Source organism: Mauremys reevesii, linkage group 4, assembly GCF_016161935.1.
Source record: "Mauremys reevesii isolate NIE-2019 linkage group 4, ASM1616193v1, whole genome shotgun sequence".
Taxonomy (NCBI): domain Eukaryota; kingdom Metazoa; phylum Chordata; order Testudines; family Geoemydidae; genus Mauremys; species Mauremys reevesii.
Genome location: NC_052626.1, coordinates 144,473,287 through 144,485,612, shown reverse-complemented (window position 1 = coordinate 144,485,612; position 12,326 = coordinate 144,473,287). Strand labels below are relative to the sequence as shown.

Below are 12,326 nucleotides of genomic sequence, written 5' to 3'. Positions count from 1 at the left end.
TCCCGCAGCCCAGCGCCCCTGCTGACCACCGTCCCTTTCCCCGCTCGCCGCAGCACCCCCCACTGACCACCGCCCCTTCCCCCGCTCCCTGCAGCACAGCGCCCCTGCTGACCACCGCCTTCCTCGCGCAGCGCAGCGCCCCTGCTGAGCCCCGCCAGCTCCCTGTAGCACAGCGCCCCTGCTGACTCCCGCCTTCCCCGCTCCGCAGCGCCCCACTGACCCCGCCCCTTCCCCGCCGCAGCCCAGCGCCCCTGCTGACCCCGCCCTTCCCCGCTCTCGCAGCGCCCACTGACCCCGCCCCTTCCCCGCTCGCCGCAGCACCCCACTGACCACCGCCCCTTCCCCGCTGCCGCAGCGCCCACTGACCCCGCCCCTTCCCGCTGCGCAGCCCAGCGCCCCGCTGACCCCGCCTTCCCCGCTCGCAGCCCAGCGCCCCACTGACCCCGCCCCTTCGCCCGCTCGCGCAGCGCAGCGCCCCTGCTGAGCCCCGCCCTTCCCCACTCCCTGCAGCACAGCGCCCCTGCTGAGCCCCTGCCTCCCTGCAGCACAGCACCCCTGCTGAGCCCCACCCCACTCCCTGCAGCACAGCACCCCTGCTGAGCCCCACCCCGCTCCCTGCAGCACAGCACCCCCTGCTGAGCCCCACCCCCGCTCCCTGCAGCACAGCGCCCCCTGCTGAGCCCCACCCCGCTCCCTGCAGCCCAGCGCCCCGTGCTGAGCGCCCCCCGCTCCCTGCAGCAGAGCGCCCCCTGCTGAGCACCCCTCCGCTCCCTGCAGCCCAGCGCCCCGTGCTGAGTGCCCCCCGCTCCCTGCAGCAGAGCGCTCCCTAGCACCCTTATGGGCCATGGGTGGGGGCGGCACTGACTCACCCGGCTGTTCCCCCAGTAGATCGGGTGGCTGACGTTACAGGACAGGTTCCTGGAGTTAGTGTCTGGAGTCTCCAGGCCGTTGCAGCTCACCCTGGCCTGGACGCTGGACTGTCGGGGGGAAACACCAATGAGAAGTAAGGGGGGGAAGGACCCCAATCCTGCCCAGCGGTGCTTGCGAGACCAGTCAGCAAACAAGACCCCCTGAGACAGCCAGTCCCTGAACACCCTGGGGCCGGGTTGGAGCCGGTATCCCTAGATGTGAAAGGCACCAGGGCCCATTCCCAGCCCGCTTGAGCCAGCTGCCCCGTCTTGGGGCCCCATCAGCGAGGTGCCCCTTAGCGGGGAACGGCCCCGAGTCCTGTTCCCCTTCCCCATGAGGCAACCAGGCCTCCCGGAGATTGGGCCAGATTAAAGCTGTTCCAAGTGTCACCAACGCAGCAGTGTCTGCCTGAGTCTGCCGAGAGCCTGAGCCCCCCCCTACCTCCAGCACCGAGGCCTTGCGGAAGGACAGGCCTGGCAGTTGGGGCAGGTGGACAGCTGTGTGGTAAGCATCTTCCCCGCGATTGGTGAGCTCCAGCACCACCTCCAGCCTGGTGGAGGGCAACACCAACAGCTGCTGCGACCTACGGGAAGAAGGCGGAGGGTGAGAGACCCAGTTAGCAGCAACTCCCCGCACTAGGCACCAAATAATGTGAGGGGAAGGGGATTGCAAAGGACCCAGGTGTCCGGGCAATGGGTGGTACATGGGAGCAGACCCCCCTCCCCCCATCCCATGACTGGATTTGCCGCCCCTTCCCCAAATCCGTGAGCAGGACGAGAGGGGAGCAGGGCAGGTGGCAGTGGGAGAGGAGACGCTGGGGTGGGTGTGGACAGCTGGGGAGGAGGAGGAGGACGTAGTCGGTGGGAGCACAACTGAGGGCAGCTCTCAGTCCCTCCACGGTGATTAAAGGGTTAACAGAGCCAGGGGGTGATGGGGGAAGTATTAGGGAAAAGCTCTGATACTGGGGCATTGGGGTCATCAGTGACTGCAGGGGGAGCGTGCACCCTGCCGAGCCCCCTGCCCGCTCCCCGCAGCACAGCGCCCTCCGGCAGCACGGTGCCCCCCGCCGAGCCCCCCTGCCCGCTCCCCGCAGCACGGTGCCCCCCGCCTTACGTATTCTGGTGGAAGCGGACTTGCAGGTCGGCGTTGCACACCCCATCCTCCCCACAGTTCTTCTCAAAGGGGATCTGCAACAGAGACCAGAGCCCGAAAGTTAACACCAGATCAGCTGGCCTGGGCTGGCTTCCTCCCAGATCAGCCCCAGAGCCCGGCCAGCCCCACAGAGCCGAGCGATGCCAGTCTGGGCTCCCCTCACCTCTGTCACTGACGCGTTGTACAAGGGGTTCAGCACCAGACGCGGGGTCCTGCTGGGGCCATCGTCCTCTTGGAGGGCAAAGCGCAGCGAGACCTTGATTGCAGTGACGAAATCCTCAATGCAGTTCTGAAGGGAGAGCGAGCTCTGTGTAAACGCTCCACCCCAGAGGCTGCTGCAGCTCAGCGCCGGGCAAGGGATCCCTGTATAACCAGTCCCTGCACCCCACCCCAGAGGTGGTCACATTGCGGCACTGGGCAAGGACTCCCTTGTATAAACAGCCACCGTGACCTGCTCCCAAGGCAGCTGCGCTATTAGTCCAATGGATTAGCCAGTTCCCGGGCCATGGAGTGGGACCTTACTGATATCTGGATCATCTCTGCTATGCAGGGCTCCCCCTCCGAGATCTCCATGGTCCCAGACATGTTCCTCTGCCCGTTCCCGAACACCCCTCGGCTCCTCATGCGATTGGCGTCAATCTCCAGCCAGTAGGTGAGGTTGGCAGAGAGAGGCTCTGGCGGGACAGAAGGGGGGAAATGCATAAAGATTGGAGCACGGGCGAGTGAGGAAGAGCTGGGAGCCAGGACTCCTGGGCTCCAGCTCCCGCTCTGGGACAGGGAGTGGGACCTAACGGGTTCGAGGAGGCGGTTCGGCCCGTCTCTGACCTTGGTAGCGCGTGGTGGCGCGGCTGACGCTGAAGCAGACGGTGAGGTTACTCTGAACACCCTGCCGGGAGGAAACACTCCCTGAACACTCCACCTGCTTTACCGGGATTTCCTCTGGCAAGAACGACATCTTGGGGACCACCGTCAGGATGGGCCGGGAGCTGGGGAAACAACGGACAGTGTCAACCAGCACCCCCTAGAGGAGAAAGGTCTGGGGGCCCATTCCCCACCCCCTGATCCAGCCAATCCCCCTGCCCTCAGGCGAGACGGACCCCGCAGCCCCTAGAAGGGAAAGGCCCATGTCCCACTCTCTAGGAAGAGAACCCAGGAGTCCGGTAAACAGCTTCACCTCAGCATGATCACTTTTCCTAGAGCCCCAACGCTGAGGTCTGGTAGCCCGTCCCCACTGAGGTCGATCTGTCCATGAATAGATTGGCCAAAGTATTTCACACCAGTTGCGCCCTCAATTCTCTGTGGAACACGGAGCGGGGGAAAATCACGACAGTGTGAGAATGTGAATGCTGGATTCCTGCAGCACAGAGCCCCTGTAATGCCAGGAGATGGTACATGGCCCGGACTCCCCATGGCACAGCGCCCCCTAGTGCCAGGCTGGGAGACGGGACATGACTGGGACCTCCCCCATGGCACAGCACCCCCTAGTGCCAGGCTGGGAGATGGGACATGACTGGGACCTCCCCCATGGCACAGCGCCCCCTAGTGCCAGGCTGGGAGACGGGACATGACTGGGACCTCCCCCATGGCACAGCGCCCCCTAGTGCCAGGCTGGGAGACGGGACATGGCTGGGACCCTCCCCCCATGGCACAGCGCCCCCTAGTGCCAGGCTGGGAGACGGGACGTGACTGGGACCCTCCCCCCATGTCACAGCGCCCCCTAGTGCCAGGCTGGGATACTGGACATGGCTGGGACCCTCCCCCCATGGCACAGCGCCCCGTAACTTCCGACCGGAAGACGTGGCACGGCTGGGAACCCCCACAGCACAGCACCTCCTACCGCCAGGCCGGTAGACGGGATATGGCTGGGACCCCCATGACATAGCGCCCCGTAGTGCCATGGTGGGAGACAGGACATGGCCAGCGACCCCCTGTGGCACAGCGACCCCTGGTACCAGGCTGGGCCATGGGGCACAGCGCCCCCCATTGCCTCTCCTGACCTGGCTGTAGTGTGTGTTGAGCTCCCTCTGGTGGCCGTTGTATATATAGACAGCGCCGCGCTCCTCGCTCTCCAGCGGTGCCCCCACGGCGACATCAGCCCAGCCGTCCCCGTTCAAGTCAGCCAGTGCCGTGATGGCTGCGCCGAAGCGGCCCAGCGGGTTCCCTGGGGCTCCCTGGAGCTCCGCGGCGCTGGTGAGTCCGGCCTGGGGAGTGAGCACGGAAAGGTTAGATACAGAGTCAGTGTCCCCTGCAGGAGCCCCAGCACGGCCCTGGGACCCCCCTAGGGAGACCTCCCCCCCCTGCTGGGGAGACCCCCCCCATCCTCCGTGCTCCTAGCCCAGGGCCCCCACAGCACTGTCTATGCCCCCGACTCACCTGGTCCCAGCGATAGATATGGACCCTGCCCCCACTCCTCTCCTGATAGTATAGGGGGGCCCCCACTAGGAGCACGTCCGTGTCCCCATCCCCGTCCACGTCCACTGAGCACAGAACTGACCCGAAATAGGAGCCAATCTGCAAACCAAAGGGGGGGGGGGTCAGAGAGGTAGGGAGCAACCACAGCGCCCCCTAGTGAGCCTCGCACTGCACTCAGCAGCACAGCGCCCCCTGCTGAGCTCCCACCTGCTCCCTGCAGCCCAGCGCCCCCCGCCGAGCCCCCCGCCCGCTCCCTGCAGCCCAGCGCCCCCTGCTGAGCCCCCCCTGCAGCCCAGCGCCCCCTGCTGAGCCCCCCCTGCAGCACAGCGCCCCCTGCTGAGTCCCCTGCCTGCTCCATGCAGCCCAGCGCCCCCTGCTGAGCCTCCTGCCCGCTCCCTGCAGCACAGCGCCCCCTCCTTAGCCCCTCCCCAATCCCTACTGAGCCCCCCACCCGCTCCCTGCAGCCCAGCGCCCCTGCTGAGCCCCCACCCGCTCCCTGCAGCACAGTGCCTCCTGCCCGCTCCCTGCAGCACAGCGCCCCCTGCTGAGCCCCCGCCCATTCCCTGCAGCCCAGCGCCCCTGCTGAGCCCCCACCCGCTCCCTGCAGCACAGCGCCTCCTGCCCGCTCCCTGCAGCCCAGCGCCCCCTGCTGAGCCCCCCACCCGCTCCCTGCAGCACAGCGCCTCCTGCCCGCTCCCTGCAGCACAGCGCCCCCTGCTGAGCCCCCGCCCATTCCCTGCAGCACAGAGCCCCCTGCTGAGCCTCCTCCCCGCCCCCTGCTGAGCCCCCCACCCACCCCCTGCAGCACGACAGTCCTGTTCTCACTTGCTTGCCCATGAGGTGCTGAGTATCTGTCCAGTTGGAGCTGCCGGGGTCTATCTCAAACACGATGACCATCCCCACGTGCTGATAGCGGGGGGCTCCGGCGGCGTAGAGCGTTCTGTTCTGGTGCTGCATGGACTTCACCGCGTAGCCTGGGGACAGGAACCGGCTCAGGATGAGCGGGGGCTGGGCAGGCCTCTCTAGTCCTGCCCCTGGAGGTGGCGCGAGGTGGCAGGGTGCCCCGATCAGCCCGCCAAAGCTTCAGTAGCTGGAGAACCACACAGCTGCAGAGGCCCTCACCCCAGAGCTGTCCGCACAACCCAGGGTGGGGATTCCCCTCTGTGAGACCCGGATGAGGGATCCCTGTATAAATGGCCCCCGTGCCCCACCCCAGAGGCAGCCGCATTTCAGTGCCAGGTGAAGGATCCTTGCAGAAATGGCCCCGGTGCCCCATCCCACGGATGGGGGATGCTGGGGCAGGCTGGGAGGCTTTAGGGGCTGGGGTAACATACCCAGGTAGGCGTCCTTTATCTGCTCACTGGCTGAGGGGCTCCCGATGAAGGTCTCCAGTGCCTGGTTGCCCCGCAGCTCAATCAGGCCCCCTGCCCAATCATCAGCCCCCACAGCCCCCAGCACCACCCGTTCCTGCAGGGGGAGAGAGAGACACACCATGGGGCAAAGGGGAGGGCAGAGGGGATGGGGAGCCCCTCAACTCCCATGCCTGGGTCTCTCCCTGACCCCCCCGAACTCTCATAGCCCAGCCCCCCTCCATAGTCCAAGTCCCTCCCCTCCTGAACCCCTATTAGTCTATCCCATCCATGACCCCTCTGAACCCCCCATGGCCCAGCCTCCCGACCCTCCCAAATCCCCATAGCCCCAGCTCATTCCTGAACTCCTACAGCCCAGGCCCCTCCCCAAGCTCCCAAAAGCCACCCCCCACCTCTGAACCCCCACAGCCCTGGCCCATCTCTCAGCCTCCTGAATCTCAATAGCTCAGACCCCTCCCCCACCCCTGGCCCCCTCCTTGGGGCTCACTTTGGACAGGTCCACACTGAATCCGCTGGATGAGAGCTCCAGGTGGAAGGAGCTGCGGCTGCTGGTACCTGCAAGGAACAGGGGTGGGAGCTGAGAGCAGTGACCCCTGAATGAAGAGTCCCCACACCTCACCCCAGAGGCAGCTGCAGCTCGGTGACAGCTGACAGAGTGGCTGGTTAGAGTGTGTGTGTGTGTGTGTGTGTGTGGTGGGGGAGTCTGGACTCCTGGGTCCTATCCTGGGCTCTGGGAAGGGAATGGGGGGGGGTGTCTAGTGTGTTCGAGAAGTAGCGGGGTGGGGGGATTCAGGACTCCTGGGTTCTGATTATGTGCCTCAGCTTTTCTTCCATAGAGGAATTGCTGAGTTGTGTTCAGTGTGTGCTCTGGGCTGCTGTCCAGATCCAGTACATCCACCAGGAGGTGCTGGGGGGCTGTGTGCATCTAGTGCAGCCATCAGAGGGTGCTGAGAACTGCGTATGTCCAGTGCATGCCCCAGGGTGTGTGTGTGTGTGGGGGGTGCATGTCCAGTGCATTCACCAGGGTGTGTGTGTATGCACCAGGGTGTGTGTGTGTGTGTGTGTGTGTGTGTGTGTGTGTCCAGTGCATGCACCAGGGGGTGTGGGAGTGTGTGTCTGTGTGTGTGTCTGTGTGTGTGTGCATGTCCAGTGCATGCACTAGGGTGTGTGTGTGTGCATGCACCAGGGTGTGTGTGTGTGTGTGTGCATGTCCAGTGCCTGCACCAGGGTGTGTGTGTGTGTGTGTGTGTGTGTGTCCAGTGCATGCACCAGGGGGTGTGGGAGTGTGTGTGTGTGTGTGTGTGTGTGTGTGTGTGTGTGTGTGTGTGTGTGCATGTCCAGTGCATTCCCCAGGGGGTGCTAGGGGCTGTGCCTGTCCAGTGCATGCACCAGGGGATGCTGCCAAGCTGTGTCCTCCACAATCCAGGCCACACTCCAGGGGGTGCCGGTACCTTCGATGGCGTAGATCTTGGCCTGCAGCTCACTGAAGAGGCCTTTGAGCTTTTCGAAGCTGTCCAGCACCTTGACAAATTGGCTTGTGGGCTCTGAGGCGAACTGTGTCAAGAAGGTCTGGTTCGAGTTAAAGTTATTGCCAATCTGGAGAGAGCAAGAGAGAACGTTGGAGCCCACGTCAGTCCCAATGGGCCAGGACACCTGGGTTCTCTCCTCAGCTCTGGGAGGGGAGTGGGGTCTAATGAGTTAGAGCAGTGGGGGGCTGGGAGCCAGGACTCCTGGGTTCCTTACCCCAATGATGTAGCGAACAATGTTCTTCTCTCTGGCAGCGTTCACATCCCCAGTGTCACTGGGGTCTCCGTCCGTGATAATGATCATCACTTGCCCCACATCTTCCCGGGCGCCATGCTCTGGGGTGAAAACCTTGTTTCTGCAGGACACAGGGAAATGGTGCGGATGAGCTCAGAAGTAGCCACTTCCAGAACTGGGCACAGGAGCTGCTTTGACAGGATCCCTCCCCCAGCACTGAGATGCAGCCACCTCTGGGGTGGGGTGTGCGGGGCTGGTTATCACAGATCCATCTCTCCCTCCCGTCCCTGGTTACTCACGCAACATAGTTGATGGCTTTGAAGGTGTTTGTCAGGCTGTACATGTGCGTCACATTCTTCAGGAGTTCCTGGGGATTTCGGTTTCGTTCGTAATCGTTAAAGTCAAATTCTAGCTTCACGTCGAAGGAAAACTGCACTGCGGCAAACTGGCGGGGAAGAGGGGCTGTCAGAACAGCACCCCTGCCTCCCTCCCAGCGCCACGCCGGTAGACAGGGCAGGGCTGGGCCCCCTGCTCCACAGCGCTCCTTAGAGCCAGGCTGAGACATGGGGCATGGCCAGGACCCCCCGCAACACAGCGCCCCCTAGTGCCAAGCTGGGAGATGGGGCACGACCAGGAGCCCCTGCTACACAGCGCCCCCTAGTGCCAAGCTGAGAGATGGGGCCCGGTCGGTGTTTGTAGGGCAGCGCCCCCTAGCAGGGCCGGCTCCAGACCCCAGCGCGCCAAGCGCGCGCTTGGGGCAGCATTGTGCCGGCAGAGTGGCAGGCGGCTTCGGTGGACCTCCCACAGGCATGACTGCGAAAGGTCCGCCGGAGCCGCCTGCCGCCCTCCCAGCGCACCCTCCGCTGGCACGTCTGCAAGAGGTCCCCCGGAGCCGCGGGACCGGCAGCGCGCCCCCTGCGGCGTGCCGCCCTGCTTGGGGCGGCCAGATTCCTAGAGCCGCCCCTGCCCCCTAGCACCAGGCGGGGCAGGAATCTCTCACATACACGTATCGTGGAGTTTCCCAGCTTCTTCATCACGTCAATCATGAATTCCTTGATGGCGTTGAACTGTTCAGCATTCATGCTGCGTGATCCATCGAAGAGAAACACCAGATCCACGTTCCCCTTCAGGCAGTCTGTGGGGAACCACCAGAGAGGGTTGGAGCGTGGAGTGGGGGGCGAGAGCCAGGACTCCTGGGTTCTATCCCCAGCTCTCGGAGAGGAGTGGGGTCTGGTGGGTTAGAGTGGGGCTCTGTGGGAAGGCAATGGGGTCTCAGTGCTTTGAGTTTGTCAGGTCCTTACCTTCAAATCCTGGCGTCATCTCCTTGGGCTGCTCCAGGCGTCCCTTGAAGAGGTAGCAGACCCCACTCAGGTACTGGTTCGCATCACACGTTCGGCTCAGCCCAGAGCCGCAGGCCTATGGGGAGCACCGAGCAGGGCAGTTACCAGCCGTGTATGGAATGGGAGGAGGGGAGCACATCGGGCTGGAAATCAGCATGTCTATGGCTGAGACAAACCCAACAGGGAGGGGAGATGGGCACGGGGCCTGGGTCTCCAGGTATGAGCCCAACAGGAGACTCCAAGAGGGGATGACAGAGAGGGAGACGCCCCATCTAGCCTGTCCCCACCTGAAGCAGGAGCATCCCCAGCAGAGCTGGAGACGTCCCATCAGGACCTGTCCCACAGCCAATGCCCCCCGCACACTCACAATCATCTGGGCGTCTGCGTCACTGCTCGCCAGGGACATGCCGAGATGCGCCTTTTGAGCACTCGCTGCAAGGAGAGGGAAATGGGGTCAGTGCTTCGCCCTGTCCGGAGCCCCGTGTCCCCTGCCACCCCAATTTCCCCCAAAACCCACCCGGCAATGGGATGGCCTGGCAGGAGCCATTCTTCACAGCACATTGGTACAACTGCCCGGTGGAGTTCTGGTCACCTGGTGCTCCCACGATGATACTGTAAAACAAGGCAGATCAGACGCCGGGGATGGGAAATACCCAGTGGTGAGCTGGAGCAGGTGCCCACAGCTTCTCAAGAACCGGTTGCTAAAATTAGACCTCCGTGGAGAACCGGTTGTTAAAGGGCCAGGGGGTGGGCAAAGAACTCCGGTCCGCGTGCCGGATCATCCTGTTGCTCCCAGGATTCCCAGCTGGGGAGGTTGAGGCTCCCCCGGCCCTTCCCCCGCTTCCCCCAGCTGCAGCGTGGCCAGCCGCCGGCACCAGCTGGGAAGCTCAGCTGAGCTCTGGAGTCGTCCTGCTGCCACTTTTTGAATGGCCCAGCAAGGTGTGTGTGTGTGGGGGGGGGCTGCTGCAAGCTCCAGGGCTGGCCAGAGGGGAGGGGAGGGGGCAAGTGGGGCAATTGACCCAGGCCCTGCAGGGGCCCCCGGCCCCACGAGGCTCTCTCCCCCGGCCCCTCCCCCCCTTAAATCAGAACTTTTTATAGGGAACCGGTTGTTACGATTTTGGCAGCTCATCACTGGAAATACCCACTTGCCAGGGACCCCACACGGGGTGGAGCTAGAACCCAGGCGTCCTGATTCCCAGCCCCCTCCCTGCTCTAACATGTGATGAGACTCCCACCTCCTTCCTGATTTCTGTGTTCCAGTTAGTCCTTCACTGGGTCACTCCCCCAGTGCTTCCAGCTGTGGCCCCCTGACATGCTCTCACTTCCCAGTTAGCCCTGGCGGATGCCGCATGCTCTTGGGTAGTGAAAGCGGAAGAGGGAGTCAGCATCGTGGTTTGTGCATGACTCAGTGGGGACCATACACAGGCTGGGGGCATCCCGCCACCGGGAACGAGCGGGCAGGGGCCTGGCAATCCGTGACACTGAAATGCACCTCAGTCTGCGGCCTTGTTACAGCACGGTGCCTCCTCCGTCGTAAACTAAACCCCACTGGCCTCCTGGAGCTGAGAAAACAGAACCCAGGAGTCCTGACAACCAGCCTCATCTGCTCTAACCCACTAGATCCCACTCCTCCCTCCTCGCCCCAGCACAAAACCCTGGAGTTTAACTCCCTGGCCGGCCCCACTACCCCATCTCCCAGAGCTGGGGATAGAACCCAGGAGTCCTGATGCCCAGCCCCCTCTAATCCATTAGACCCCACTCCTCTCTTTGCTGGACACCGGTGGGGACGGGGGTGGGTCTCTTACCTTGCATTTTTGAACTGCAGCACCTGGTACCCGAAAGTCCTACTCGCCTCGGGGGCTAGCACCTCCCGGTGGACAGTATCAATGTTGTACCCCAGGGCGGGGGCTGGCCCTACAGGGGCGTGGGATAGTGAAGGAAACCGGGTCAGAGCAGCTTTCACCGCAGGCGCGAGAGCATCCTCCTGCGCAGCCACCTCCCCATCCAGAGGGGGGATGTCGCTAGTCAACCCCCTCACCCTAACCCTGCCCTTGGACCCCAACAACTCCTTCCTCCTCCGTAAAGGCGACGCCTGGCTGCCAAGAACCCTGGCCTGCTGCCGTATCCTTTCGCGCTGCCTTTCGCACGCGCACCCGCTCTCCTGCATGGGAACCCTGCCCTGGTTATGTCAGCAGTGCCGTGTGGTTAGTGATTGTGGGCTGAGGCCAGCCCCACTCCCCGCCTGGTCCCCCCAGTGTCGTTTAACACCTCTCCACCCTGCTTGCATCATGCTGCAGTCAGCGTGTGACTGGCTGACAGGAGAGCTCCCAGCTTGCTCAGGGGTCCAGGGAGAGCTCCCCACATAGGCAGCCCCCACCCCAGCGGGTGATGGGAGGTCAGGCTCTGGTCCAGCCCCTCAGCGAGCAAGGGGGACTAGTAAGTGACACTTGCAGGACAGGAAATTTGTGCTGAGACCCAGCAAACTCACCTCACCCAGGGAACCACTGAAGAGGTGTCTGCCCTGAATCAGCCCATCCCCCCACCTTGGACCTGGCACCCCTTAGAGGGTCCCTTTCCCTGTTCCCACAATCCAGCCTGGGGCTGGATCAGAGCTGGCGCACCCTAGAGGGAAAAAGGTGCCATGTCACATCCCTATGAGCAGGGCCCAGTCAGGGTAGTTTTTCACCACAGCTGGGACTTGAACCCTCAATCTCTGGCTTAGGAAGCAACTGCCTTAGCCATCAGGCTACTGGGGCTGCTTGCAAGGAATGAGTCTGGGAACATGCCATTGTCTGTACCGGCTCTGTGCTAGGGCCAGCTGGACTGGCTAGGCTGGTAGGCTGCCCCGTGATAGCAGGAGAGGGGCAGCTGTCCCCAGGGTGATCAGGGACCCCTTGTTCCTGGGTTGAGCTATGTGGTTTGTGAAGGGAGGGGAACGCAGTTGCCTCTTCTTGCTGTGGGGACGAGAAGATACGTGCCCATGCACTGCAAGGCAGGGGGCAGTGAAGGGGAGCTCCAGAGGTTGCAGCATCTGGCGGGCACAGAGCAGGTGAAGTGGTCGGGCATAGCCAGCTTCTGTTCACTAAGCCTGCCCTGACCGTGGCCCACAGTGCTCCGTCCCAGCTGGGAGGAGAGCGGCACCATGTCTGCCAGGGGCAGGTTGGGGCATCGCTCCATGGGGGCAGAGTTAAGGTGGCATTCCAGGGGGTGGCACGTCCCTTACCGCTGTGTGTCCCATGTGCAGAGGGTTACATTTAGCTGCTCTCCACTTCTGGGAAGGGCACGAGGGCAACCAGAGCTCTGCCTTAACAAAATATTTGAGCAGGAATTTCCCTTTTTTTTTGAGGAAGTTGTTGATAGGGCGTGGATATCAGGGACCACA

The 12,326-nt window shown here is 63.3% G+C and overlaps 1 protein-coding gene across 1 annotated transcript in view; it reads right to left on the bottom strand.

Annotated features, from left to right (window-relative positions):
- LOC120403129 (integrin alpha-L-like) overlaps nt 1–12,326 on the bottom strand; it is a 33,519-nt gene that overhangs the window by 5,901 nt on the left and 15,292 nt on the right. The window contains exons 2-21 of the mRNA XM_039533892.1: nt 10,750–10,858; nt 9,462–9,556; nt 9,312–9,376; nt 8,906–9,020; nt 8,609–8,739; nt 7,904–8,049; nt 7,587–7,725; nt 7,295–7,439; nt 6,331–6,398; nt 5,808–5,940; nt 5,299–5,447; nt 4,435–4,572; nt 4,059–4,262; nt 3,236–3,357; nt 2,887–3,047; nt 2,584–2,735; nt 2,225–2,350; nt 2,023–2,096; nt 1,351–1,492; nt 870–977 (exon numbers count right to left, since the gene is read on the bottom strand). Coding sequence (XP_039389826.1) covers nt 870–977; nt 1,351–1,492; nt 2,023–2,096; nt 2,225–2,350; nt 2,584–2,735; nt 2,887–3,047; nt 3,236–3,357; nt 4,059–4,262; nt 4,435–4,572; nt 5,299–5,447; nt 5,808–5,940; nt 6,331–6,398; nt 7,295–7,439; nt 7,587–7,725; nt 7,904–8,049; nt 8,609–8,739; nt 8,906–9,020; nt 9,312–9,376; nt 9,462–9,556; nt 10,750–10,858 — 2,522 coding nt within the window. The remainder of the gene's footprint in view (nt 1–869; nt 978–1,350; nt 1,493–2,022; nt 2,097–2,224; nt 2,351–2,583; nt 2,736–2,886; nt 3,048–3,235; nt 3,358–4,058; nt 4,263–4,434; nt 4,573–5,298; nt 5,448–5,807; nt 5,941–6,330; nt 6,399–7,294; nt 7,440–7,586; nt 7,726–7,903; nt 8,050–8,608; nt 8,740–8,905; nt 9,021–9,311; nt 9,377–9,461; nt 9,557–10,749; nt 10,859–12,326) is intronic.